The sequence below is a fragment of the Oryzias latipes genome, chromosome 1 (genome assembly GCF_002234675.1).
Source record: "Oryzias latipes chromosome 1, ASM223467v1".
NCBI lineage: Eukaryota > Metazoa > Chordata > Actinopteri > Beloniformes > Adrianichthyidae > Oryzias > Oryzias latipes.
The window spans coordinates 1,691,133-1,719,102 of NC_019859.2; the positions used below are offsets into that span (position 1 = coordinate 1,691,133).

The following is a 27,970-nucleotide window of genomic DNA, read 5'->3' on the forward strand; positions in this document are numbered from 1 at the left end:
GAAGTGCATCCATACATGGGGTGGAAGGGGAACGGCATTCCTCCGGTGACACGGGAATATTTTTGTTACCAGCAGCAAGTGCTTCCCAAGCGGCACCAGGCTGCTCTCTGCCACCGCTTTGCGCTCTTTCATCTCTTCAGGTAAGCCTCCGAATATTGTTGTTTTCATTGCTTCAGGTGGAGTAAAGGCTTCAGAAGGTGGAGGGGTGGGGTGTGGGAGAGAGCCTGACCTGTTTCAGGTGAAATCCGCTGCTGAAAAAGTGGGTTTGTGTCTCACTGAGGTGAGTTCGGAACTCCGGGATTCTCCGGAGCTGCTTCCACAAAGAGGGGAGTTTAGGAATTTGTTCATGAAGCGTAATTGGAAGATAAATGAGTGATTGAGTTTTCCTGAAAGCTGCTGTTCATAAAGCGATATTGGGGTCCTCAGACTGCTGAATCCACAGTCCTGCTGCTCAAAGCTATTCATAGCTGAACGCCAGAAGAAACCCTGGAAGCTGTGAAAAAGGGAAACAAGAATGTCTCATTTCAGTCTGAATGCTTTTATTTTTAGGAGGAATCACTTCTGATTGGTGGAGGATCAGGAGAGGTTTTAGGGCTGAGAAGAAACGTTCTGAATCTCCCGCAGCAGCAGCAGTGATCGCTGAACAGAGACTCACTGACATGTTTGGTCTCCCTCTGCTGCCCTTTAGCCAGGTCTCCTTGAAGCGTTCCCGTCATGGCTTCCAAAGTCATACCTTGGTATAAGAAGAAGCATGTGAGCCTCGTCAAAACTGATTACGCTTATCAGCACACTAGACATGCTGTCCAGCAGCAGCAGCAGACAGAAAGGTAGGCGGCTGCTGCCTCGTGGAGCTCAGCTCCTGCTGCTTTGCCTGGAAGAGCTGAACCTGTTGGCTGATCGGGGGGGTTGTGTCTGCTTTCCTGCTGGCTGCGCAGTCGACTTCTCTGGTGGGGGTCTGATGGACTGAAGATCTCGTTTGGATCAAACCGCTGATGCTTTGCTGCTTCGCAGGCGACGCAGCAAATGTCGCTTTCATGGCTTTAGGAAAGCTTTCTGTGCTCCGAATAATGACATGAAATGAAGTGTTTCTAACTCCTATTTTTATGGTTATTGCTGAAAAGAGAACAGAAGACGTCCTCCAGACCCTAAACCTGACCTGTACTGACGTCATTCACCTCTATGGAAAGTTCACCACAGATTGACAGGAAATACAGTTTTTGTCTGGAATGAAGATGTTTTTTGGCGAAATCCACAAAAAAACGTTTTTGATAAGATGCAGATTTGTTCACAACAATGTTAGTTTAAGATGCTAAAAAAATATCGTGTTTCAAGAAAAAGAAGCACCTTATTTACCCAGCGTCTCACATTTGATCCACACGTTTTTAACACGGTGAACTGTAATATAAAGAATTAGTTTATACTCTTATATAATATTGAAGATAAATAAATGACTAGAATAGAATAAAATAAATGTAAAATAAAGTTTATAAAATTTTGATTAAAAAAGTCATAAAACTTAAAGAGGTTGAGGTTCTCCAGAAGAGTTCAAATCGGGGTTTTTTTTGTGACATTTTACGGTAGCAGCCATTTCGAAATGTACAGGAACAGGCCTTTTACTGCCTCTAGTGGAATGATGAGGAACTACAGGGCTCTTTACATTCAGTTATTATGGGGTATAATGAGGTATAGATCTGGGAAAGGTGTGGATCAAATATGATACAAAAGTTTTATACACTCTAAAAAGAAAAAAGTTGGTCCAACTTGAACAAATCACTTCAATTGGTAATTGAATTTAGTTTGTCCAACTCAATTTAATATGTTGATCTAACTTAATTTTTTTGTGTATACAACTCAAATCGACAAAATTATCTAACTTAATATCATAAATTTATCTTACTCAATACAATCTATTCCTGGCGTCGGCCCTTATTTAATAATTTTATTTTTTCACCATGATTTTATTGATTTTAAATACATTAAAGTTTAGGCCACCAGGCCTTGTAATTTCCATATCAAAGACATGAATGACCCAGCAATGTCTTCCACAACAGGGCAGCAGCTCAGATGTCATTAACTCTGTCTTTAATATTGGGACATATGGTTTCTTTCTGCACAAGCGGGTTGGTTTTCATCCTCTCCCTCCCTCTCACTCATGGTGCAGAAGTAATAAACATAACAGTTTAAATAACTAGTTAAAACAGCTAGACAGCTAGACAACAAAACACATGGACAAAAACTCACACTTAGACCCCAATCTGCCCAGACAGGCAAAGAAAATGGTATCCCACAATTCCTTGCGCTGCCTTACGTTATGACGTCATGATGACAAATTGACAGCTTCCCACCAAAGTAAAATAACTATGTCAGACAACTACGTGATATTTTTAAGTTGAATGAACTCAAAAAAATGATTTATTGTCACCAAACTAAATAATTAAATTAGATCAACGTAAAAAGGTTTATCTTTCCGACTACAGCTCAAATACTCTTTTTAGAGCAATAGGGCTAAAATCTGATTAGTATTTGTTAGTTTCGTGTTTATTTAACCGACGTCAGGAAAACACTTTGGTTGTGTTGGACTACCATTGGGGGTTAAAACCCAGCAGGTGTGTTTTCAACGGCGTACCTGTTTTCCAGGTTGTTTTTCCTGCTGCTGACGACCATCATCGGGTGTTTTAATGAGTTCAGGCTGAAGCTGCCGGCGATCATCCACAGATGTGGTCTCGGTGAACGCCGTTCACATCAACACGTCAAAAATTCCTCTGGCTCATTAGCACCAGCTCAGTGGCCCAGTGGGAGAGTGTCCGCCCTGAGACTGGGGGGGGGTCAAATCCACATTTGGGTCATTCTAAAGGCTAATAATGGGACCCAAAGCCTCCCTGCTTAACACTCAGCATTAGGAGGGGGGTTTGGGGGTTAAGCCACCAAATGATTGCGGCTGTGTCTGCGGCTCACCGCTGCTCCGGGACAGGAGGCAAACGAGGAGATGGAATGTCGCACATCCAGGTGTCTCCATCCTCAGTCTCATCTGCAGCAGATGGAAAAAAGAGCAGCACATCAGGGAATCAGACCCCCGCCATGAGCTGCAGAGTTTCTCTGTGACCCATTTTTAGTGGCTCTTCCAGCTTCAAGCCCAGTTCGTCTTCTTCTTGAGGTTCCACCTGTATTCTGTTGATTTTGAAGGAACCTTTTTCATTTTTTGGTTTGTCGGTTGCCGTGCCCCCCCCCCCCCCCCCCCCCGCCAATAAATGTATTGTCTCTCAGCTTCTCTGCTCTTTGAGGCAAACGCTGCTTCTGCAAAACTAAAACCCTGAAAAGCACCTTGGCAGGATCGCTCACAGCCTCCCATCTGGACAGGAAATCCAGCTCCACACCAGTGACGTCGGAGCAGGCCCAGGCCACAGAGGCGATGGCGGAACCAGCCTACACCGTACCGGCGTTTCGGCAGAGGTGGGTCCCCGCCGTGAAGATGTGCCGCCCCCTTAGCGGCGGCTGCTTACGACCTCTGTGAACCTTTCATCTCCAGGGCCGGCGAGGGCTCTGAGGAGTACCAGAGAGTGGCTACGAATTTTGGGAAGGGGCTGTCCGTCATCCAGGAGGAGCTCCACAGGATGAGGATGGCCACCAAGGCCCAAGTGGACAGCATCGCCATCCAGAAGGAAGTAAGTCCTCAAGGGAACGTCGCCTCTGTTGAGGGTTTTATTAATGTTTGTGTGGCAGAAAAAAATACAGAATTCAAGAGCAACTGATGTGTCATTTGTCCCAGGAGGTTCTAAACAAAGAGAACTTTACTGGTTTTCTCATGTTCCCCCAAACATTTGCTAATTCTCTAAAAACATAAAATCCCTTAAAAAAGGAAAAAATCTGATTTTGACATCAATCAAACCTCCTCCACTACTTTTCCTCAACCTTTTCAAACCTTTGATTTGTGGACCAATTAATATAATAATTAACGTGTCCAGTGGCTTTTTGTGCGCGTAGGCGCTGCGCCCCCACCCTCACCGCCCCCAGCCTCAGCGGCCTACTGGTAATTGTATAATAAACATGAAATCATAAAGAATATAAAGTCGTAGAATTCAATAGATGATCTCTAAACTAAACTAACATCCTGCCCGTGGACCCCCCTTCGCGGTAAAGAAAAACCCCTAAAAAAACGATTCTGGGAAAACACCAAGAAACCTCAGGGGGGTCCACGTGAAGGAGGGATCCTCCCCCAGGATGGACAGGTGATTTACAGGAACTCGTATAGAGAATTAGCTTATCTGACTCTACAACTACATGTTTGAATAGTTCAGCAGATGAGCTTCATCCAGGTGGAGTCGGGTGACGCAGAGGTGATTTCAGGGACAGTACAGGAATCTCACTGCACCAAGCAAAGGCGTAGAGAACTACATGATAAATACATGATCAAGAATAGAGGAGAGGAGAGGACAGAACCCCAGTGCACCGTACTTTTCCCAGCTTCTGGTTAGGGTTAAGCTGAGGGATCAGGTCGGGTCGGGTCGTAGATGGGTTGAGATGCAGGCAGGAGCTGGAACAGCCTACTAGCAACTAACTGTTATTGTTAAGTTTAATTCTAACATGTTAATAGAAGAAGTGGCAAAAGGGAACTGTTGGATTTCCTTGGCAACGGAGGTTTCTTTTATCCACGGCCAAATTCCTGATGTGTTCATATTAAATGTCAGGATTCATTAAAGGCCTTTTCACAACACTGCAGTGAAAGCGTGCGAGCAACAGGGTAATAAGGCCACGCTAAGGCCGGTAAAACCTTCAAACGCTAAAACCAACATTTAGTAGCCTCTGAGTTAGGAGGAGATGGATCAAAATGCCCAGGAAGAGTTTACATTTGTAGAAGGTACTAAAGGTGATTATATTATTTTTTATTAGTCAAGACGGCGGCCTCTTTGCCGAGGTTAAAGGTCAACAAAAGCTTGGTTTGGGTTGTAGACTTAAGCTGTTCCTGTAAGTTGAGAGTTTTCTCTTCCAAGATTGTGCGAAAATGGGAAAATACTTTGATACAAAGTTGTAGATCCTGTGGCCATCCCATAATTCATATATTCATTCATGTTTTGATCCTAACCCCTGACACTAATTGAGTCTGTGACAATTCTGCTGGAGCCATAATTAGCTAATGTTCACACAAATGGAAATAAATCCACCATTTCTGCGTCACGTCATTCTAGAGAGACGTCTATATCCTAAATGTATAAAAACGATGTTCCGCTCTTTCGATGAAGAATCAGACGAGGTTCAACTCGGAAAGCTTCTGTCCCGGCAGGTGAAGGACAGGATGATGAAGAAGGCAGAGGAGCTAGAGGACTTCCCGAAGGCGCCAGACTTCCTGGTGGCCCTGCGGTCCCACACCGTGTGGGAGAAAACGCCCGTCAAGCTCTTCTGCACCGTGGAGGGAAACCCCAGGCCCATCGTCAAATGGTCAGGACGGTTTCTTCTCCCTTTCAGGAACCTCTGCCCTTGTTGTGTGAGAAGACGAGATGTTTGACGGCCGGTTCTGACCGTCCGCAGGTATAAAGGGGGAGTGCCGGTCGATCCGCTGAGCGCCCCAGGAAAGTACAAGATTGAGAGCAAGTATGGAGTCCACAGTTTGATCATCAGCAGGTATTTGACCCCAGCAGATTTATGAGCACGTGTGATGAAAACAAAGATGTTTGGAGAGCTCTCCCAAAATATTCAGCAGTGAGCTTTGGAACCATTGACTGTATCGGAGAACTGGACTGAGTCCAACGTCATCAAGTCAGATCAAACCTGATTTGTGTAGCACTTTTCCAACTCGCGCTACTCAAAGTGCTTCACATAAAAGCAATGAAATTTAAAAAAACGTTTGAATTTTTTTTTGTCAAAAACCCATACAATTCCCAGACCCCCCCTCCCACGCGCACACGCACTCACACACGCACACACACACATTATGGTAAGAAATGGGATTATTTCTGGCTCCAACCAAATGAAGTCAATACTGACGCCACCATGTTGGAGCCAGACTTGGTCAGTAAGCAGCGATTGATCTGAGTCGGTTTAAGTCTCCGTTTCTATGGTTACTGCTCTGGCCAATCAGGAGCGAGCTTGTTGGAAGTCCACATCCCCACCACTTTAAAGTGGGCTACATAAAGTCTGTCAAATGGTTTGAACGTTGGACGTGGAGGCCAGCAGGCTCCACCTACTGTCATCTGATTGGTCAGTTTATAATTTGAATAACTTGAACTACAGAAAAATATTGTTCATAAAAAGAAAATTTTCAAGATGAAAAAAAAAAGTTATCAGATCCAGAGGATGGAACAGCTGTTTGTTTCTCTATAGAAGTCTATGGGATTTCAGTGAGTACTTCCTGTTTGGAAGGCCAGGTGGGCGGAGTCACTCAGTCCAGCTCTCTTATACAGTCAATGGTTTAGTACAAATTTACAGTTTATCATCTGTACTTCAGTTTTTTTTTTAAAGTAATAACAGCAATAATGACAGATTTTAAATTTGATGTTTTGTTTTTGGTTCAAATTCTTTATTGTTGACCAGTTTTATGTATCAAGTTCAACCTTTGATGTTTTTATTCTTAAGGCTGCTGATTATCTTTGATCAAAATTCTGGGTAAATTTCAAACAAAGAAACAAATACATAGGTCAAACTTTGTTTAGAATTGATTAGAAAATTATAAGCAGATGAAGAAATGCACACATTGATTTTAATCATTAATTGACATATTTGCATTTTTTCAAATATTTGTTCAAGTTGATGTTTTCTTCAAACAGTTTTTCTAAAGATACCTCATTTTAAATCAGTAAGAAATAAAAAACATGATTTTATTCTACATAAAGAGAGAAATTTCCTTTTAAAGTAAATCTTTGTCATATTTTATTTTCTTTTTTATCAAATAATTGGTCTTTTTCATTGAAAAATCTCATTTTTTTACATAGGAACGTCTCTTAAAATAGTTTGTTTTCACCTAAAGTTGGAGTGTGAAGCTTCATGATGGAGTCGCTCTGACAGACGTCTTTCTTCTTCGTCGGCTTCGCTCAGCTGTCTCTGCTGGGGGGGGGGGGATGTTTCCCCCTCCGTCATCTTCAAGGCTCCTCAGCTGTTCCCCTGGAAGTGCTGACCTTTGCGTCATCCGAGCCTCGAATTCCTCCCACAGCCTGCGCCGTCTCTTTCTCTGCCCCGCCTCCCCAGAGATGAATCCTTATCTTTCCGTCACGTAACGTCTTGAATGAAAAAAAAAAAAAGAAGTAGGATCTACCGGTTCCTGATCACCAATCAGATTTGTTTATTGAAGATAGAGTGAAGCCTGCGCTCCAGCTGAAGAAGAGATCCTCCTAAAATAACTGCTGGTCGCATTTCTTCCTTCTATTCTCACCCTCAAGCTCCGCCCCTGCAGCGTGACTCCAAGGTCGACTTTCAGCTTTCGGTCTCTGATCTGAACAATGTCTGAACGATCTGGCAGCTGCCGGTTTGGAGCCTCAAAGCTCCCTGCAGCTCCACGTCGACCCGTCCCTGCACCTCCTGCAGGAGTCCAGCCTTCTGCTGCAGAGCTTCTGCCGTCACTAGAAAGATCAACCAAACGGTCCCAACGTGTGATATTTGAATAAAAGCCTTCATCCAGAGACAAACTGGGTATCGGGTTCAAACCTTGGTGTCACTGTTCCTCAAAGTCCTGCATTGTGGCTTCCCCCCCGCAGGTGTGTTGTGAGTGATACCGCCGAGTACAGCGCCGTGGCGACCAACCAGCACGGCACGGCCACCAGCAAGGCCACAGTCATCGTAAAGCGTAAGTGGGACTGCCGCCCGCCGACACGTCCATCCGACGCCGTCCATCCTTTCTCACAGAGGCTCCGCCTTCTTCACAGGACCAGCCGGATCCGGGGAGGCCTGCCAGCTCGGCCTAGGTGAGCAGCAGCCACAGGAGGGCCGCCTCCTTTTAGGGAGTGATGAGAGAAGATCTGTGTACTCCCCTATTATGAACAGGACATGCTGTACAAACAAAGATCTTAGTTCAGTTAAGGAGGAAAAAGGTGAAGCATAGGCATAAACTCGTCTTAGGGATTCTCATCTGTCGACTCCCAAATTCTCGGGCGCAGCTTGGAAGCTGGAGAACCGTGTTGCAATTACAAGTCGTAGATTTTGAGCGGCGGCCTCACAAAAACGTTCTCCGGTTACTCGCACATTTTTTAACGCAATCCTGTAAATACTCAGTGTGAATATTTAACGCACTGGCCAGAGCTGGACAAAACAATGGATAAAAGGAAAGGATCCTATTAAGAAAGTGGGCGTGGTCAGCAGAGAACACGGGTCGCTAAGGAAATCCAAACGTCTACGTCTGCAGACTCTTTTCAAATTGCTGTCGACCTGCTCGGTATCCACAGGCGACCAAAACAGTAAATGGTTGCCATGGAGATGAAGCCAACAGAAAAGCCGCCATTCTGAAAAAAGTCTGGATTTTTTTCCTACATTAATTTGTAAAAGTGTGTGTGTGTGTGAGGCCGGGTCAAAGGTCACACAACGCCCTTCACGGCTCTACTTTTTATCACTTTTTATAGTTTGTCAGCATTAGAAGATTTTTCTCTTTTTCCCGTCTGTCTAGTGCCTCACCTGACGGAGATCCATCCCAGCAAGCTGGAGGTCACCCTCCTCGACCGTTTCCCGGTGAGCTTCGGCGTGGAGGGCGGCTCCGTCAAACTGGTCTGCACCATGGTGGTGGTCCCCGACCTCCCCAACATCCCCCCCCTGGCCCAGTGGTACAGAGATGGTGAGATCTCGCATCCGTCCACCCAACAGCCCCGCCGGCGTCGCCTCCGATCACGCCTTTTCTCCGCTTTTATCCTGAAAGATAAACTACTGAAGCCAAGCCCGCTGGCGGAGATGAGCGTGGGAGGGGGCGCGGCCAGTCTGACGCTGCCCGACCTGGCCAAAGACGACGAGGGCCTCTACACGCTCCGCATCTTCACCAAGGACGGCACCGCCGAGCACAGCGCCTACCTGTTCGTCTCCGGTGGGACACGCAGCTTCTCTCTTCCAGACGCTTGTATTTTAAAGAACCAGGAGTAAAACCTGGAAAAGTACATGAACCGGGCTTTGGACAAGTCCAGGTTCAGAGAACTTTGGCTTTAGGTTTTGATTATTGTCACTGAGGGTCTCATCAGACGATGGAAGGAACGTTGGACGCTGACATTCTCGCATCTCCACTCCCCAGATGCTGCTCCGTCTGCCGCCGGCGCTCCCGGAGCTCCAATGAGCGTCAAGGCCTATGACATCAACTCTGACTACGTCTTGGTTGCTTGGAAACCCCCCAACACCGTCGACGAGGCGCCAATCACCGGATACTTTGTGGACCGGTCAGTGAGCGCAGTCGAGACCCTTCAGGCGTCTTTAAATAGATGACAGGTGGAGTTCTGGCTTCAGGATGAGGAGAAGCCACGCTGCCTTATTGACAGGAACTTGGTTTCTTTTACTGTCAGAGATAAAAACTCGTCAGTTAAACGAAAAAATCTAGTAAAATCACCACAGAATTCAGTAAAATTACTAAATAAAATAAATTACAGCTCCCTTAAATAAAGACAATTGTTGAAAAATTCTGGTAAAAATGAACTTTTATACAAAAGATCAGTTTTAATGAGAAACTTTTAACGGATATCACATCGTTTTTGCTGTTAGGTTTTAAAAACGAATATTTTTGACAAAAATTACGGTTCTGAGCGTAGAAAGCTAAATGTTTTCAAGTTTTGTTTAGGTCAGTGGGATTTTTATCATTTCATATAAATTTAAGATGCTTTACCGTGTGGAAAACGAGCTCTAGCAACATAAAGAGATGCTGCTTCACAGTTTGGGTTGATGGTTTGATTCCAGACTCTAGAACAGGAAAAGAACAAGAAAATATACAGATACATTAAAAAGAAAAACCAATAAATAATGGATCCTCTCTCGTCATGATCCTAATAAAGACTATGAGGGCTGCAGCTCCTCACGTCTCACAGTTTGCACTAATACTGAGCAGCTGTATTTCATTTCTATGTCTTCTGCTGCAGCTAGGCATATTTCTGCGTTATGTTCTCACCAGAACAGAGTTCCCTCGTTTATTGCAGGAGTTGTGTTCTAAAAATAACCGTGATCGGTGAAATCCACGAAGTCTGATTCCAGAGGTTTATGGCAGTAAAACTCCTCACTGCCTAAATACACTTTTCTCAGACAAACATGAACATTTTCACCTTTTCTCTGGTTTAAATTCTCAAACCTTCATACCAGGATCTTAGAATGAAAACAAAGATCTGATCTTCGATCACAGATTTCTGTAGATCTGAAGAGCTCCGCCTCTCTGTACAGGAGACACAGAGGAGATTGATTGACAGCGTCTCCAGCCAATCAGGACACAGAACCGGGTGTGCTGTTTGAAAAAGGCAGCATAATCGCTCTTAAAGAGCGAGCTAAACCGGGAAAGATGAGCTGCGACGTAGAAAGGAAAGACTGTCTTCTGTTCTGTTTGACAGATTTTAGAGGGTTTCAGGTTCTCAGACTGCAGAAGGAGAGATAAAAATGTCACGTCTCGGGTCTCTGATATTGTTCAGTGGGCCGGACCAAACATGGAGGCGGGCCGGATCCAGCCCGCGGACCGTAGTTTGCCCACCCCTCCTGTAGAAGCTAGTTCAGTGTTGTTGTTGTTGAACCTATTTTTTCAAAGATCTACCGTAGTTCTGGAAACCTAAAAAACAATCATTTCTTTAAATTGAAGAAACTTTTTTCCTTTTTTTCTGATTCCTTATTTTATAGTTTTTAATGTTTACTTTTGTGAATTCAATAACAGCAGGTTTTATGAATCACTTTCCTTTGATCTTCTTTAAGACGAACGTCCTGTCACAAACTTTTCTACGTTTCCTGAAGTGAAACGGTTTCCTGAAGCGTCTCCCTCTGCCGTTCAGGTGTGACGTCGGTTCCGACACTTGGGTCCAGTGCAACGACGCCCCGGTGAAGGTGTGTAAATACCCGGTGCACGGCCTCAGCGTGGGCCGCTCCTACCACTTCCGGGTCCGAGCCGTGAACAAAGTCGGCATCAGCCGGCCGTCCCGCAAGTCTGAGAAAGTCACCGCCCTGGACGCCGCCGAGAGCGAGAGGCTGCAAGGTACCGACGAAGGTAAACGCCGACCGCCGCGGAAGAGTTCTAACGCGTCTTTTCTGCACCAGTGATCAAAATCGAAGGGAAGTATGACATAGTGATCAAGGATGATGACCTGGAAGGTACAGTAGAGCAGTTTTCCCTCTAAAACCCCTAAACCGCAACCAAGTCCTCCTCTGGCGCTGACGTGTGTCCGTCATCCCAGCCGTCCGGCTAACCGTAGAAGAAATTAACCTCTTTCATCTGAAAACCCTTCACTTCTGCTTTTTTATGTGACGTGAAAAGAAACACGTGACCTTTAACATAAAACTGGTGGTGGGAGTGTGATGGTCTGGAGCCTCTGTGCAGCGTCAAGACCGGGACAACCTCTTTAGGAGCCGCTGGCGTTTGGTTTTAGTGACTGACACGTCACAGTAAAAACAACAAATTTACACATGCATCCTGCAAAAATCACACACACAATTACGTAAAATGTACGTAACCACATATGATGACCAAAATCTTTGAACTTTTGATTCTAGGTTTTACCTTTTCAATTACCGATATGAAGCCCATCCAGACGACTGTTACTGGGAATTTGGGCTGAAAAAATAAAATTAAATTGAATTGAATTGAATTTCTCAAAACCGATGAATGACGTTTATCGCAGAAGACCGACATTTTATACGCGGAAAATGTGAAAAATGTACGAAGTGGCTTAAAGGGTAAATGTTCAAGGATCAGAACAGTTTTAATGTTTTTAATAAACTCAAAAATATCTTATTTTCTACTCGTGGGTTTATTTTTAATCAAGTCTTTGATCTTGTTGCATCTGTGGCTCCACATTTCTAGAAAGACTCCAAACACAAGAAGAAGGAAACAAACCAAAAAATCATCAATTTTTGCACCTCGATTCTAAAGTGGTGCAGTGGTTAGCGGTCTTGCCTCACAGCGAGACGGTTCAAGTCCCGGCTGGGGAGTGTGTGACAGACTGGCGACCTATCCAGGAAGTCCCCCGCCTTCGACCATGAGGGGGTGGGATAGGCTCCAGCCGCCCGGTGACCCCGAAAGGCACAAAAACGGAAGAAGATGAATGAATGAATCTAAAAACCTTTCAGGATGTGATGCACTTTTATTTTGAAATTCTCCTAATTCCCTGGTTTCCTGTGCTCTCTGCACTTTACCCCTCTAATGGTTGTGGTGCAGATTCCTCCATAACTTTCACTCCTCAAACCGGCGTTCTTTTGTGTTAAAACGTCTTCAGTGTCCGAGTTTCATCTTTTAACCCGCTAACAGCTGCCTGAAGCCCAAACCCCCACACGCGTGTGTTCTGAAGGTTCTGCTGGAGTCCGCCGTCCCACCCCTGCTCTTTTGCCTCATACGGCGTAACAGTCACCCGGTTTTAGGCGCTCTGTGGGGGCGGGGCTTCTGCAGGAGCTGCTGCTGTCTTCATCTCAAACCTTGACCTCCGCTGAACCCCGCTCCAGGCTACGTAACCATTCCGGGCGAGCCCACCGACGTGCACGCGTCCGAGATTTTCAAATCATACGTGGTGCTGAGCTGGAGGCCCCCCAGCCCGCGCGGACGAGCCCCGCTGTGGTACGTCATCGAGAAGGTGCGTCTTCCTCCGTGACCCCTGCTGACCTTTGAAAGATGTCGCAGGACGTGGATCCTGTTGTGTGACCAACATGGAGGCCGATTGGGTTCAGGTTGTCACAGATGCTTGTGCCTTTGCCCCCCCCCCTCCCGGCTCTCCTGCAGTGCTTAGCGGGCACTGGGGCGTGGCAGCGGATCAACACTGCAGTCCAGCTGCGCTCCCCCCGTTACCCGGTCTTTGATTTGCAGGACGGGCAGAAGTACCAGTTCCGCGTGTTTTCAGTGAACATGTACGGCTCCAGCGAGGCCTCGGCGCCCTCGGAGCCCGTCCAGAAGGTCCCGGAAGATGGTAAGAGCTTCCTGCTCCCAGGTCTGCACTTCCTGTGAATCCTCTACGTCCCACAGAACCGGAAAAAAAACAAATCTGCTCTTTTCTAAGATCACTTTTGAGTGTTTTTCAAAATAATTTTTGTTTTTCAAATTTTTTATTTTTGTAAATTCTTATTTTATAGTGCTTTTTTATGGAGCCCTCCAGGGGCCAGTGGGTAAAAAATAAAAAATCAGATATTTATTTTTTTAACCACTGGCCCCTGGAGGGCTCCGTACTTTTTAAAATAACCATTTTTTTCTAAATAATTTTTTTCTAAGTTCTTAAACATTTATCTTTGAGGAAAGATGTTGTTGTTGTTTTTTTAAATATTCATTTGTTGTGATTTTTAGGGAAAAAATCCTGTTTGTCCAGATAAATTTGTGTAGTTTAGAAATTTTTTCGGTTTTTGAATTTTTTTTTATTTCAAACTGTTTTTTCTTTTTAAAGAAATAATATTTAATTATGTTTTAAATTATATCCTCCAACAAAGTTTTGTATTCTGAGATAATTTATTGTTGAAGCACAAACTCGACAACAAAACGCTGATCTGCTGTTAGAAACAGAGAAAAAGTTTTGTCTTCATTGAAAAATAAGTATTGAATAAAAGAAAAATATCTCATTGCGATGAAGCTTAAAGTTACTGCAAAGCTGCATGTTTAGCGTCTCTGTACAGAAGAGATTGATTGACAAGATCAACAGCCAATCAGGACGCAGAACACAATGCGCTGTTTAATAAAACAGCTTACAGCAAAAACCGTCCCCGTCCTCCCCAGTCTAATTCTCACATTTTGTTTTAATTTTTCTTTTTTCAAGTTTTTTTTTTGTATTTTCTTAGTTGAGCAAAAACAAACTTTTTGCTCTTTTAATCTTTTCTTTGTCATTGTTTATGATAGTTTTCGATGTTTTTGCTTTTCAAAATAATTGCTTTCTGAGATTTTATTCTTTGCATTTTGTATTTTTTTTTTTTGCAAATTATGTTTTTCAATAATCAATTTTGGGTGGTTTTGAGATTTTATTCTGTTTGTATTTTGAGACATTTCTTTTACATATTTATACTTTTTTCCAAGATATTTTATTTTTTGCCACAAACTTAAAAGTCATAAAATGTCCTAAAACCAGCAGATTCTTTTGCAGTACGTCTCCAAAACGTCCTTTGACGTTTTGGAGACAAAAACTTTGTCTTTCAAGAATCTGGATCCTGGAAGTTTACTTTTATTTACTCATTAAAACACATTTTTTGGTGGTTTAATCATCATACTTGTGGTATTTTTCCTTTCAAATGTTCCTCTGAGGCTGAAGTGAGGTATTGTGTGTTTCAGGAACAGAGCAGCCGATCGGTATGTACAAATTCTTAAATTCACTGTTTTGCACCCCCCCCCCCATCCCCCACCCCCGGGTTGTGTGAGCGCACAAAGATCGTGCATGTTCACACACATTGGCTCGTTTATGTTCCACAATACAAGAGTCCGATTCTTCGCAGCTTCTGCACCAAAACCACAGGAGTTTGTTTTGGGCCCTGAAGGAAACAGGAAGTTCCTCCATCTTGTGGCGGCGCCGCAGAACCCAGTTTCCCCACAAACCGAGCGGGCCACAGCAAAGAGTGAAACGGCTTTAAAATATGTCGAATATGTTTGAAATGTTCTGGTTTTATGACCGTCGAGTGTGACTGGAGCCTGACATCTGCAGGGATAGGCTCCAGCAACCCCGACAGGATCGCCGGTCATGAAAGCAGAGTTGGTCCTTCTCATTGGTCGGTTTCTAACGGGTTCGTTTCCTCCTAGGCGTCCCCTCTGCCCCCGGACAGGTGGTCGCCACCAGGAACACAAAGTCCTCTGTGTTCGTGCAGTGGGACCCCCCCAAACACCTGAAAAACCTCATGGGGTATTACATCGATGGCCGCGCCGCCGGATCCAAGAGCTGGTTCGCGTGTAACCACAAACCCTTCAAGCAAAACAGGTGAGACGTCGGCGCCAAAAGAGGAGACGGGTTTACCAAAATAAAAGCCTGAGCGCCGTCTGTGGTTTCCTCAGGTTTGTGGTCCACGGTCTGATCCCGGGGGAGACCTACGTTTTCCGCGTTCAGGCGGTCAACGTGTTTGGCCTGAGCGACGAGTCGCAGGAGTCCTCCCCCATCTCTGTGGAGCCCGCCCTTGGTGAGACCCCCCCCCCCATTCCCACATTTAAAGCAAAGGATTTTCTTAATGTTTCTGGAAGCAGCTGACAGAATCCATCGTTCTGTTTAGGCAGGGGGGTGGAATACGGTACGTATGTAAAAATGAGCTTTTCCTCCCCCCGTACTCACACACACAACCACAGTAACCTTTGTGTTGACGTCACGGAGCGGCATGTTCTCACGGGACGCACCTCAAATCCTGCTTCACGCCCGAACATTTAGGCTCCAGGCATGAAAGGCCTCCTGACAGGAGCGCAGATGTAGTTTCAGGTCTGGACGAAGGTGTTTCTGTGGAAATGTGTCAAACGTGACGCTTCCTTTCAGCCACGCCCAGCGCTCCGTACGGAATCACCATGCTGAGCTGCGACGGCGCCTCCATGACGCTGGCCTGGAAAAGCCCCAAACACTGCGGCGGCTCCAAGGTTAACGCCTACTACATCGACAAGCGCGACGCCGACACGCTGGTGTGGAAGGAGGTCAACCTGTCCGCCGTCACCGACAGGACCTGCACTGTGAGCCCCCGCCCCCTCGGGACCCCTCGGCCCTTCAGGTCTCCGGAGGTCGGTGACCCCCCCCCCCCCTGTCTCATGTCCAGGTGGAGAATCTGACAGAAGGAACCTTCTATGAGTTCAGGATCCAGGCTGCCAACCTGGCAGGCGTCGGTCTTCCCTCAGCGCCCAGTGACCCCATGAAGTGTGAAGCCTGGACTATGGCAGAGCCAGGTACACCCCCCCACCACCACCACCATTGCTGTGCCCACCCAGGGGTTAAAACAAAACCAAATGTCTTCACACACAAAAATAACACAACAAATTTCTGTTCATCTGTCATGAAAACCACAAGAATCACTGAGATGTTTTGGTTTTTCCAACAGAAACTTCCAGTAAAGCTTCATTTTTTTGTAATTTAAGATTCAATTAATAAACATGTTTATAAAAAATCACATGAAACAAAACAAAAAATATTACATTTTCCCTTTTACCCTTTTGGGCTTTTTGAGCTGTTTTTACTGCTTCATTCATTTATCTTTAAAACATGTCTATGAAGACTCTCATTCATCCAGGTTGGTTCCATTGTAGTAGGTTTAGGGGATGTCATCTGGCTGAAAGAGATGACCAGTTTGGGGAGGGAGTCACTGGCTCCCCAACCCCCAGCTGAGGACAAAGGACTCTTAACGACCAGAAACCATGGAGGCTAAGTTGACAATAACATCCAGTTTCAGGTCTGACTCCTCCCCCATGAGCGCATATATACCAGCTCTTGGACCAGCTAATTCAGAATTGACAAAGCCTTTTGGATAAGAGGCGAAACATCTTCTAACTTTAAAACCAAGTCCAGATGACATCCCCTAAACCTACTACAATATCTTTAAAACCGTTTTCCTGGCTTGACATCCATCTTTTTAGTACAACCCCAGCTTTTTATGTATCTCCTTAAATGACACAATAATTCCAAAAAAAACTTTAAGCTGCTAAAAAAAACAAAAAACTCTTGAGTGTAAAGTGTTTTCATTTCTTTACTGCAAAAAATCACAAAGATGGAGATCAAACCGTTTTCTATGTTATCTAACAAAGAACAAACATTTAGAGATGAAACGTTTTAATCCAAAAACTGGAAGGAGCGGCACTTCCAGAGGAAAATGTCGGGTTTGATACTATATTACTGAGTGAAAATGAAACTTAAAGGGGAACAATTAGCCAAAATAAACATGATGAATCACTGCAGTTTTAAAGAGGATTTTAGCTCAAACATGAAGAGTTTCTGTTTTGAGAAAAATCTGACATTTTCCTGCAGTTTCTAATTTTCTGCAGGTTCCTTTTTTTTGAGGATGGAGATGAACTTGGATCTGTTTTTGCAGCATCCGGATTTTGGTTTTCCATCTTTGCGCTCAAATTCTCCAAACTGAACGTTCTTCGTTTTTTACAGTGTAGATTTGACGGGAAATGAGGTCAAACGTTTGTTTGCTGCTTTGATGAGCAACATTTCTGTTCAAAACCTGCATCTGCTGGTCCTGAATCCAAACAGCTTCATCTGCCCCTCTGCTGGTGGGAGGGGTTGTTGCTTTTATGAAGCTTTTGCATGAAAGCGTTCTGCTGAATCACATCTGGAGCTGCAGCTGGATGTCCTGACCAGGTTTTTGGTGTTGCAGGGCCGGCCTACGACCTGAGCTTCAGCGAGGTGCGTGGAGACTCCCTGGTCCTCCTGTGGAAGGCTCCCGTTTACCCCGGAGCTTCTGCCGTCACCGGATACTTCGTTGACATGGCCAAGGCCCGCTCCTCCGACTTTGTCACCCTAAACCCAGACGCCGTGAGCCATTGCTACCTGCAGGTACGGGACCCTCGTGGTGCTCAGACCGCTTCTCCCAGCTGCGTGTCAAACTCCAAACCCGCGTCTCCACGCTCCGCTGCAGGTGGCCGGGCTGCAGGAAGGTGAAAGCTACGTGTTCAGAGTCCGGGCGGTCAACGCCAACGGCGTGGGAAGAGCTTCCCAGCTGTCGGAGCCGGTCTGCGCCAAAGCTCTTCCAGGTAAGCAGACCTCTGAACGCCGCGGCGGTCTGACCGTTTGTCAATGCGAACAGCCTAAAGGGTCGGAGCAGCAGATTGTCCCCGCCTGAACCTCCTGATCAGCTCCTTATTCCAGGTGAAACACCAGGTACCTTCTGGTCTCCATGATGTGTTCTGAACCTCCTAACGTCTGTTCCTCCTCCCTGAAAGCTTTCTTCCTTTTTCATCTTCCACCTCTTCATCTTCCTCACCACCACAGTCATCCTCACACCTTGTGCTCTGCTCCCTCCACTCTGATCTCCACATGTTCCTCCTTTTTTTCTGGAAGAACATCTTCACCACTAATGTTTCCGTTCCTTCAGCAAAGTCCGCCGTCACGTCCTCATGACGTCCTTCCAATCATCTCTCTCCCCCGTCTGGAGAGACTCCTCATCCCCCTCCCTCCAGGATTTCTCCTCCTCTTCCAGCTCACAGTAGCTCCTGAGAATATCACACCTTCATCTTCAGACTCCTCATCCTCTCTGACCCTCTCTTCACCTCCAGAACATTCTTATCACCTTTCTTCTGTCCATCAACGTTCCCACTTTCCAGGTTCTGCTGCAGGTCCTTCATTTTTCTTCTTCTGTGGGTCAACAGTACCGATGTGGGAAAGGTTCTGATTACTTATTTGGTTTTTTATATCAACTCTGCATTTACCTGATTTTTGACAAAAAAAACCTCAGGATGGCGCCCCCTTGTGGTTTCATTGCACACCCTAAAAAAAATGTCCGATTATTGTCTCTTCCCGCCTTAAACGGAAATGTTCCTGCCTGCAGGATCTAAAGAGATCGTGGCTGGAGTGGACGAGGAGACCGGAGACGTCTTCCTGTCATTCGAGGCCTGTGAGATCTGTGAGACCTCCAAGTTTGTGTGGTCCAAGGACTACAAACCCGTCTCCGACGGCCCGCGGGTCGCCGTCTCTGCAAAGGGCAGAACGTAGGTTCTCCACAGATTCCTGTCAAGTTAATGTCTTTTGTTGGGAGAGTTAAGAAATGTAGAAGACGCGTTAAAACAAAATTTAGGACAAAATGTCATCTTACAACGAGCCACAAACTACAACAGAGTATTAGCAGCACCATAAGAGAAGAAGAAGAAGAAACAAATGTATGAGAATACAGTCAGGAGAAGGTGAAAGGTTTACAAGAAAAAAGTAGTAAAAGTCTGAGAAAAAATTTTATTTTTTATTTTTTTATTTAACCTTTATTTAACCAGGAAAGTCCCATTGAGATTAAAAACCTCTTTTGCAAGGGAGTCCTGGCCAAGAGGCAGCAAAAAGTTACAAACACAGACAACAAATAAAATTACATTCAATTATAAAAACAGTTACATTTAAAGGAGTTGACCTCAAGTGCTCTCAGTCTGGTTTTAAAATCATTTAAAAATATAAGATCAGGGAGCTTCCAGTTTTTTTGCAGTGTGTTCCATGAAGTGGGAGCAGCGTGAGAAAAAGATCTTTTTCCCAGTTCTGTGCGGACAAATGGAACATTGAGCAACAGTTGATCATTTGAACGCAATGAATATGAATCAACATTTCTCCTCTGTAGTAAATCTCCAATGTAGGAGGGAAGCAGTCCAAGCATGGCCTTGTAAATAAAAATGTACCAGTGTCCTTGCCTTCTTGTGGACAGAGATGACCACCCCACACGAGAGTACAGTTCACAGTGATGTGTTAATGCTCTACAATTGGTGATAAACCTCAGAGCAGCATGATACACAGAGTCTAATCTGTAAAGACAATGAGTTGAAGCATTCATGTACAAAAGGTCCCCGTAGTCTAAAACAGATAGAAATGTTGCTGTCACAAGCCTTTTTTTTACTTTGAAAGAGAAGCAAAGCTTATTTCTAAAAAGAAAACCCAATTTCAGTTTTAGTTTCTTCACAACATTTTCAATGTGGGGCTTGAATGTCAAGGAGTCATCAAGTAAGACCCCAAGGTATTTGTACTCATGTACTTGTTCTATAGCAAAAAAGTTCTAATTTTATGAAAATAAAGTTGTCAGATTGAGAGGAAGGAAAAACAAATGTAATGCTTCATTTCTCAGAACCTTTTTTCTTATAATGTTGCCACTTTTCTTATTTTTTTATTTTTTTCTTTCACAGTGGCCCTAAAACACTGTCATAATAAACACTCATATTTAGTTTTATTGCTCTGATAATTAGAAATATGTCAAAAATAAGTGTGTGTTGTTAAAAGATATGTGTTCCTTTGAAAGATATCCTATTTTAAGCGCTACATCTATCCCTTATTCTAAACCAATTTATCAAAATACGATTCTAATAAATATAATAATAAAACATATAAGATATATTTCTCAAAATTATGTGTAGATTATGAGTCAAACTATTAGTTTTATTGGAGATATTAGCTACGGTTTATTTCACTGAAAAGTTACTAAGGTAACAAAAATAGAATAGTTTAGTGTCGTGCTCCTCAACCAGAGCAGAGGTTCTGTCTCTGATCCGGCTCAGGAGGTTCTGAACCTGCAGGCTCTGCCTCTGGAGGCTGAAAACTGCAGGTTCTGTCTCTGATCTGGCTCAGGAGGTTCTGGGAAGAACCAGGAGTCCTGCAGGCTGAGTGTCACCGTTTGCTCCACAGCTCCAGACTGACCTTCACCAACCCCGACTCGGAGGATCTGGGCAGATACTCGGTGGTGGTGACCGACACAGACGGGGTTTCCGCCAGCCACACTCTGACGCAGGACGGTCGGTCATGATCTTCCCCCGCGGCTGCCTTCCCGCCGTTTGTTGCTCACCTTTGTTTTCCTGTCCTGCAGCTCTGAACGCCATGCTGGAGCTCAGCTACGCCATCAGACACCCAGGTGAGCTTTGAAACCTCGCATCCGGATCCCCGGCTGCTGGTTCCACAGCCTCAGCTCTGCCTGTCCCCGTCTGCACAGTCGTTCCTCTGAAGCACAGCCTGAACTACGAGATCCTGGAGAAAGGCCACGTGCGCTTCTGGCTGCAGGCCGTCAAGCTGTCCCCGTCCGTGTCCTACCGGTTCATCGTCAACGACAAGGAGGTCACCAGCGGGGAGGTGCGGCCTGCAGGGTCTTATATGGTTCTGGGTCTTCTTCTGATCCAGTCTTGTGTGGGACCTCCACACAATCATGTGTTATGAACTTGAAGAATATTCGTTCCTTTCTGGTGAACGTACCTGTCGCAGGTGCAAAGTCACTTCCTGCTTCTGCCCAGGAACTCCTGCAGCTGTAAACGTTTTGTTCGCCTCTGAAGATCAGAACTTTCAGATGCGGATCAGAGGAGGAACAGAATGACCTCAGCTCGCCCTGAACGTCCGTCTTCTTCCGTCAGGGTCAGAAGATCAGTCACGACGTGGCGTCGGGGGTCATCCAGATGACCGTGGATCATTTCACCCGAGCCAACGAAGGCACCTACACGGTCCAGATCCATGACGGGAACGCCAAAACCCAGAGCTCCCTGGTTCTGGTGGGAGACGGTAACGTTCTTTTAGAACCTTCACAACAAGCACCCAGATTGTCCAGTGAACCAAAAAAAGTGAAAGATGATCAAGTTGGACATTAAAATAAATCCCAGCCCCTCTAAGAAAACGTTGGAAAAAGTCACATTTTTTACAGTGTAACCCAGCAGCTGTCTTGTTAGATCTGCTCTCGACAGTGCAGTGTGAAAGCAAATCTCCACCTAAGCCGACTCCGTGTACGTCTCCAGTGTGTGAGAAGATCTGAGTCTTTCTGAACATCTGCTGTGTTTCAGTGTTCAAAGCTGCTCTGAAGGAGGCGGAGTTCCAAAGGAAAGAGCACATCAGGAAGCAAGGTACGTGCGCTCCGTCATCCCGGCGTGTCCGGCTCCCTGAGGATGGCTGCTCAGGTCCCGTCTTCTCCTCACTGCAGGCCCACATTTCTCTGAATATTTGTACTTCACCGTCACGGAGGACTGCACCGTCCTGCTCGCCTGCAAGGTCCCCAAACCCTCTAGTGGATCTGGATCTCTGTAGGTTTTTTTTCTGAACGCTGCTCGATCGACAGGTTGCCAACGTGAAGAAGGAAACGGCTTTCCACTGGTACAAGGAAGACGACGAGATCGTTCCAGAAACCCCTCCCAACGTCCTGTCCGGAGCCTGCGCTCTTCCTCTCCCCCAGGTACCGACGTCCGTCCCTATCGGACATCTGGGCGGGAATCGAACTCTGGAGGAGCGAACGTCGCAGAATGGGGATGTTTTTTATGTTTACCAGAGTCATCATCCCATTTAGAAAAAAGACAATATGAATAATTAAAGCGCAGGTGCTAGCCGTCCTCGCTGCCCCCCTTGATCCACCCTCACTGGCCCCCACTCAGTTTATCTCCATAGCAACCATTTTTGGTCGTCTGGGGCCGACGAATCGGTCGTTGTGATTTTTAGAAGAATCTGTAAAAGTAAATTTTGGGATTTCCTTGACAACGGAAGGTTTTCGTTAACCACGTTCAGATCGTATGATATTCCGTTTCCTTCTGCTTGGGCCAACGATTCATGATTTACGTAAAAGAAAAATCAAAAAGAAATGTGACTAACAGGGAAACTGCACTTCCGTGAATTCGCCACGCCGACGCCATTCACCATCGACCACTTTGAATTCAAACATCTTTTTTCCAGGTAGCTTAAGGAGGTGAAGGAGTTTAAATTTGTAGAACGTCATAAAAGAGATATTCTTCTATCGTGAGCCCCTTAAGAGAATTTGGCCCCATTCATCTTGGATGGTTTCTCCCGCTGTGATGTCATAATTTTTAGGGGGCGTCGACTAAATCCACAAGTCATTTTCACCGGGTTCTTCAGGTGAGTTTTTGAGTTTGGGGGTGAACTTTTCATTCCAAGGTGCAGAAAGGAAGAAGAATTGCGAAAACAGTCCAGGACGACTGCCGGACAGGATGTTGTTCACCTTCCGGCACGCCCTTTCAGAATAAAATCCGTTCATGCCAGAGATTTCCTCACGCCCTTTCAGAATAAAATCTGTTCATGCCAGAGATTTCCTCACGCCCTTTCAGAATAAAATCTGTTCATGCCAGAGATTTCCTCATGCCCTTCAGAATAAAATCCGTTCATGCCAGAGGTTTCCTCCTTAGACGTCCAGAAGCTGAGTGTGTGTGGACAAATGTGTGTTTTAGTTCTCCAGGAAGGATCAGGGAGTCTACAAGGCGGTTCTCAGTGACGACAGAGGAAAGGACACCTCGGTGTTTGACATCTCAGGGAAAGGTAAACCTGCAGACGCTCGCTTTTCTGTGCATTGATGAGGCTCACACCAGTCTGTTTTTGTTATCTGCAGTGTTTGATGACATCATCAACGCCATCGCTCAGATCGCCGGTGAGTTTCATCAACTTTTGGCAAAAGAAAACGATTTATTTAAATTTTATTAATCTTATTGTTTTCAAAACAGTCACATAAAGTTAAACATTAACAGGAACATTATTTTGGTAAATAACTGCTGTTTTTTTCTAAGGAAATTGAAGAAAAATGTCCTTAATGTCAATTTCTCAAAAACCATTCCTAGTCGTAATATTTAATCAATTTAAATATCATTTTAATAAATCAATCAACAACTTTAGTCTGCTGAACTTGATCAATTTTAGAGTGATTGTTTTTTATTATTGTTATTTTAATTTAAAAACTTAACTAAAAGTCCTGTCATTTACCCAAAAACTGTGTATTTATTTAATGTTTATAATTTATAAATAAAAACATGTATTTGGGAGGAAACGGCACCATCTGGTGGACACTTGATGGAATTTTCGTTTAGTTATGGGAGTTTGATGCTGGTAGTATAAATGGTTAGTTTTGTATAATAATAGAAATGAGGATGACTGAATTTAAAATATTTTCACAGTTTAAACTTCCCTCTAACTTAATATTCAGCCTTAAAACGGCCTTTCTGGACGTCAGTGCAGTGCAGAGTTTGACATCGACGGTAGAAACGGCGTCACTGCAGCACAGGTGAGTTTGTTACCTGACGGTCTGCCGCTTGCTGTCCCGCCAGGCGCGTCGGCCTCCGAGCTGGTGATGCAGTGCACTCCAGAGGGCATCCGGCTGCAGTGCTACATGACCTACTACACGGAGGAGATGAGGAGCGTCTGGAAGCACAAGTACAGCATCCCGCTTTTGATTCAACAGCTTTGGGAATCGTGACGGTGCATCGGATCCGTTTATAGCAGCATCTCTGTGTTTGATGATGAACGGCGGTGTCTGCTGTTCTTCACATGCTTTTAGTCTGAAGCTCTTTTCAAAAGGTCAGAAGTCTGAAGAGCCTTTGGGTTCTTCTCCTGTACTTCTGTGCAGATGGAAGATCTGCATGAGGTGGAGAACGTCACGGGGAAAACAGCCTCACAGCTTTTTCTGGCCTTAGCTTCATCATCACGTTTTCCTTCTTCAGTCTCCAACCATCCATGTTTCCTACGCTTTGTGGATTTTGTGCGTCCCGGACACAGGAGGAACCGCGGTCTGTCCGGTTCCTCGGTCTGTCCAGTTGTCCGGTTCCTCGGTCTGTCCTGTTCCTCGGTCTGTCCTGTTCCTCGGTCTGTCCGGTTCCGGGGTCTGTCCAGTTCCTTAGTCTTTCCGGTTCCTCGGTCTGTCCGGTTCCTCGGTCTGTCCGGTTCCTCGGTCTGTCCTGTTCCTCGGTCTGTCCTGTTCCGCGGTCTGTCCGGTTCCGCGGTCTGTCCGGTTCCTCGGTCTGTCCGGTTCCTCGGTCTGTCCGGTTCCGTGGCCTGTCCGGTTCCTCGGTCTATCCGGTACCTCGGTCTGTCCTGTTCCGCGGTCTGTCCGGTTCCGCGGTCTGTCCGGTTCCTCGGTCTATCCTGTTCCTCGGTCTCTCCAGTTCCTCGGTCTCTCCAGTTCCTCGGTCTGTCCGGTTCCTCGGTCTGTCCGGTTCCGTGGTCTGTCCGGTTCCTCGGTCTATCCGGTACCTCGGTCTGTCCGGTTCCTCGGTCTGTCCGGTTCCTTGGTCTATCCGGTTCCTTGGTCTGTCCGGTTCCTCGGTCTGTCCGGTTCCTCGGTCTGTCCGGTTCCTCGGTCTGTCCGGTACCTCGGTCTGTCCGGTTCCTCGGTCTGTCCTGTTCCGCGGTCTGTCCGGTTCCGCGGTCTGTCCGGTTCCGCGGTCTATCCTGTTCCTCAGTCTCTCCAGTTCCTCGGTCTGTCCGGTTCCTCGGTCTGTCCAGTTCCACGGTCTGTCCGGTACCTCGGTCTCTCCGGTTCCTCGTTTTGTCGGTTTGTCCGGTGCCTCGGTCTGTCCGGTTCCTCGGTCTGTGTAGTTCCGCGGTCTGTCCGGTACCTCGGTCTCTCCGGTTTCTCTTTCTGTATGTTTGTCCGGTTACTCGGTTTGTCCGGGTCCTCAGTCTGTCTGGTTTTCGGTCTGTCCGGTTTTTAGTCTGTCCGGTCCCTTGGTCTGTCCGGTTCCTCGGTCTGTCCGGTTCCTCAATTTGTCCGGTTCCTCAGTCTCTCCAGTTCCTCGGTCTGTCCGGTTCCTCGGTCTGTCCAGTTCCACGGTCTGTCCGGTACCTCGGTCTCTCCGGTTCCTCGTTTTGTCGGTTTGTCCGGTGCCTCGGTCTGTCCGGTTCCTCGGTCTGTGTAGTTCCGCGGTCTGTCCGGTACCTCGGTCTCTCCGGTTCCTCTTTCTGTATGTTTGTCCGGTTCCTCGGTCTGTCCGGTTCCTCGGTCTGTCCGGTTCCTCGGTCTTTCCGGTTCCTCTTTCTGTCCGGTTCCTCGTTCTGTCCGGTTTTCAGTCTGTCCGGTTCCTCGGTCTGTCCGGTTCCTCGGCTGAGGTCTAACAGGGAGACTCTGCAGCAGCTGAGCGTTCTGGTGCCGCTCGGCTGTTTGGTTCCTGATGAAGCTCTCCACGTCTCCCTCTGGTTCTCCCAGGGAGAGTAAGATCGCCTCCTCTGAGAAGATGAGGATCGGCGGCACCACAGAGATGGCCTGGATGCAGATCTGCGATCCCTCCGACAAGGAGAAAGGTCACTACTCCATCGAGATTTCCGACGGAGTCTCCACCTACACCCGGACGTTTGACCTCTCCGGACAAGGTCAGGGCCGGTTTGTCTCTCAGACCTGTTTGTTTACCAACATTTCTCTAAAGAAGTGATGTTTCTGCAGCGTACACCGACGCCTACGAGGAATACCTGAGACTGAAGTAAGTTCCCAGCAGCTCATTCCTGCAGGAAGACGTTCCTCTCTGAGGTTTTTTTAACGGCAGCTCCTTTCTTCTCTTTTAGGGCCGCTGCCTTTGCTGAGAAAAGTAAGTTTTCGTTTGACCTTTCAGCGTCGACCAGGAGAACAAGCTGAGAACAAATAGCTTCAGGTTCAGATGTTGACCACGGAGATCTGTTCTGTCCTCAGACCGCGGCCGGGTGGTTGGAGGTCTTCCTGATGTGGTCACCATCATGGAGCAGAAGGTAGGAGGGATGGTTTTATGGCATCACGTTTGTTGCATCTGACTGAATTCCTGAAGAGAAACAGGAGGAAATGAGGGAAATGGGAGAATTTAGCTGCTGGATTAGAGTGAAGTTAACCGATGACGGCGGCAACCCGGCGTGCCCACAAGTGACGCCGTCTTCCTGATGGAAACGCCGCCAAAGCGTCACAATTTTGTCTTATAAAATTTTGTTTGTTCTCAATTATTTATTTGTTTCTATCATTAACTGACGTTATTCTTGTAAAACTTTGACTTTCTTACAACTTTCTTTTTACAAGAATAAAGTTATAAACATTTTAGGACTTTAATCTCTAAATCTCAGTATTTTTCTCATAAATACTTAATTTTTGTAACAAGTTTTCTGCTTCATTCTCATAAAAAACTGTACGACTTCTTTCTAGTAAAAGTTAACTTTCTCCTCATATTTTTACAATTTAATTCTCATTAAAAAATTCCTATTTTTTCTTATATTGTACGACTTTATTCTTGTAGAATTTTTTTTTCTCTCCGTTTACGTTATTTTCATCTTTTCTGTTTTTTTTTCTTCTTTTATGGAGGCTCTAATTTTAACTAAATCTTCAGGAAACATTTAATTTAGGCAGAAAAACTGAGTTTGGAAAAAAATTGAAATTTTTTTTGTTGTTAAAAGTACAAATTGTTCAGATGAAAAACGTGAAATTCTGCTAAGATTTTTTTTATAATGAGAGCTAACTTGGCTGTTTGGGGGAGGAGGGAGTTGCACCAGTGAAGTGACTTGTACATGTTGCCCCCCACCCTCCAGTCCCTGAGCCTGACCTGCACCGTGTGGGGCGAGCCGACTCCGGAGGTCACCTGGTTCAAGAACGAGCAGGAAGTCACCTCCACCGAGCACACCAAGGTCACCTTTGACGGCGGCAAGTTTGCCAGTCTGGTCATCACCAAGGTGACCCCGGAGGACTCGGGCAAGTACAGCATCAACGTGCGGAACAAGTACGGCGGCGAGTTCGTGGAGATCACCGTCAGCGTGTACCGCCACGGAGAGCCCCTCCCCGAGCCCAAACTGGGACAGCCCAAAGCGGCGGCGCCGCCCCCAGCCGCCGCCCCCAAGTCCCCGGCCCCTCCTCCCAAGACCCAGACCCCCACCCCACCCAAACCCCAGACCCTGGCACAGTCCTTCAAGACCCCCACCCCTGCCTCCACCCCAGCTTCAACCCCAGTCCCCAAGTCCCCAACCCCCACCCCAAAGTCCCCCACCCCACCTCGCAGCGTCAAGTCTCCGACCCCACCCAGGTTCATGAAGTCTCCCACCCCACCCAGGAAGTGAGGGGGAGGGGTTGAAAGCGGCGTCTGAAACCGGGGGGGGGCGTTCCTTTAACCCCCCCAAAGTCTCAGCTGTCGCTCAGCTGATCCGCTTTGATCCATGTTTGTGTCGTAGGAAGTTAGGATGATGTTTAAAGCTGAGCCTTCCACTGTGCCGCGCAGTGGAGTGACCTTTACTGCTGGGGGGTCACAGCAGATCAGTCCTGGACTTTCACCTGAGCGTGCTCTCCCTTCACCTCCCGGAAACGTTTGGTTTGGATCCGGTCTGCCGTCGATACTTTCAAGAAAAGTGGCGCCGTAAAACCAGGTTTTATTTTGAAACCTCCGGACTGTCAGGAGAATCGATCGCGTTCCGCCATCCGGCTGTTCCTGAGAGCAGAAACGTTCACTTCCTGTCTGTCAGGGGTCCACCTGTCTGTAGTTTACTGTCACTGCTGTTTGATGCCAATAAAGTTTTCTTTGGAGACCTCCTCTTTGTCTTTGGCTGCTTCTGAG

The 27,970-nt window shown here is 46.2% G+C and overlaps 1 protein-coding gene across 4 annotated transcripts; it reads left to right on the forward strand.

The window, feature by feature from the left end:
• Positions 1–27,945, forward strand: LOC101162657 (myomesin-2). 4 transcript variants are annotated; one of them, XM_023955939.1, is made up of 39 exons: positions 27–140; positions 689–827; positions 3,358–3,450; positions 3,527–3,662; positions 5,279–5,433; positions 5,524–5,616; positions 7,683–7,771; positions 7,851–7,889; positions 8,585–8,749; positions 8,831–8,992; positions 9,194–9,335; positions 10,914–11,113; positions 11,176–11,229; positions 12,574–12,701; positions 12,848–13,031; positions 14,372–14,389; positions 14,834–15,008; positions 15,083–15,204; positions 15,295–15,312; positions 15,549–15,736; positions 15,820–15,946; positions 17,374–17,552; positions 17,635–17,749; positions 18,544–18,703; positions 20,364–20,470; positions 20,542–20,586; positions 20,665–20,801; positions 21,077–21,221; positions 21,497–21,556; positions 21,634–21,701; positions 21,769–21,882; positions 22,883–22,970; positions 23,041–23,079; positions 23,750–23,855; positions 25,624–25,787; positions 25,858–25,894; positions 25,977–25,999; positions 26,101–26,156; positions 26,958–27,479. In XM_023955939.1, exons 2-39 carry the CDS (start codon positions 715–717, stop codon positions 27,477–27,479), a joined length of 4,566 nt encoding a protein of 1,521 aa, XP_023811707.1. In that variant the 5' UTR covers positions 27–140; positions 689–714. The 4 variants fall into 4 exon arrangements, with proteins under 4 accessions (XP_023811693.1, XP_023811739.1, XP_023811777.1 ...); XM_023955925.1 differs by lacking the exon at positions 689–827 and having other exon boundaries at positions 1–140; positions 26,958–27,945; XM_023955971.1 differs by lacking the exons at positions 689–827; positions 15,295–15,312 and having other exon boundaries at positions 1–140; positions 26,958–27,945.
• Positions 27,946–27,970: the final 25 nt, after the last annotated feature.

Coding starts and splice junctions, on each gene's coding strand:
- LOC101162657 (XM_023955925.1), top strand. CDS start 16: ATGGGGTGGAAGGGGAACGGCATTCCTCCGGTGACACGGGAATATTTT. Junction 5,617..7,682: donor CACAGTTTGATCATCAGCAG/GTATTTGACCCC, acceptor TCCCCCCCGCAG/GTGTGTTGTGAGTGATACCG. Junction 25,895..25,976: donor GAGGAATACCTGAGACTGAA/GTAAGTTCCCAG, acceptor CTTCTCTTTTAG/GGCCGCTGCCTTTGCTGAGA.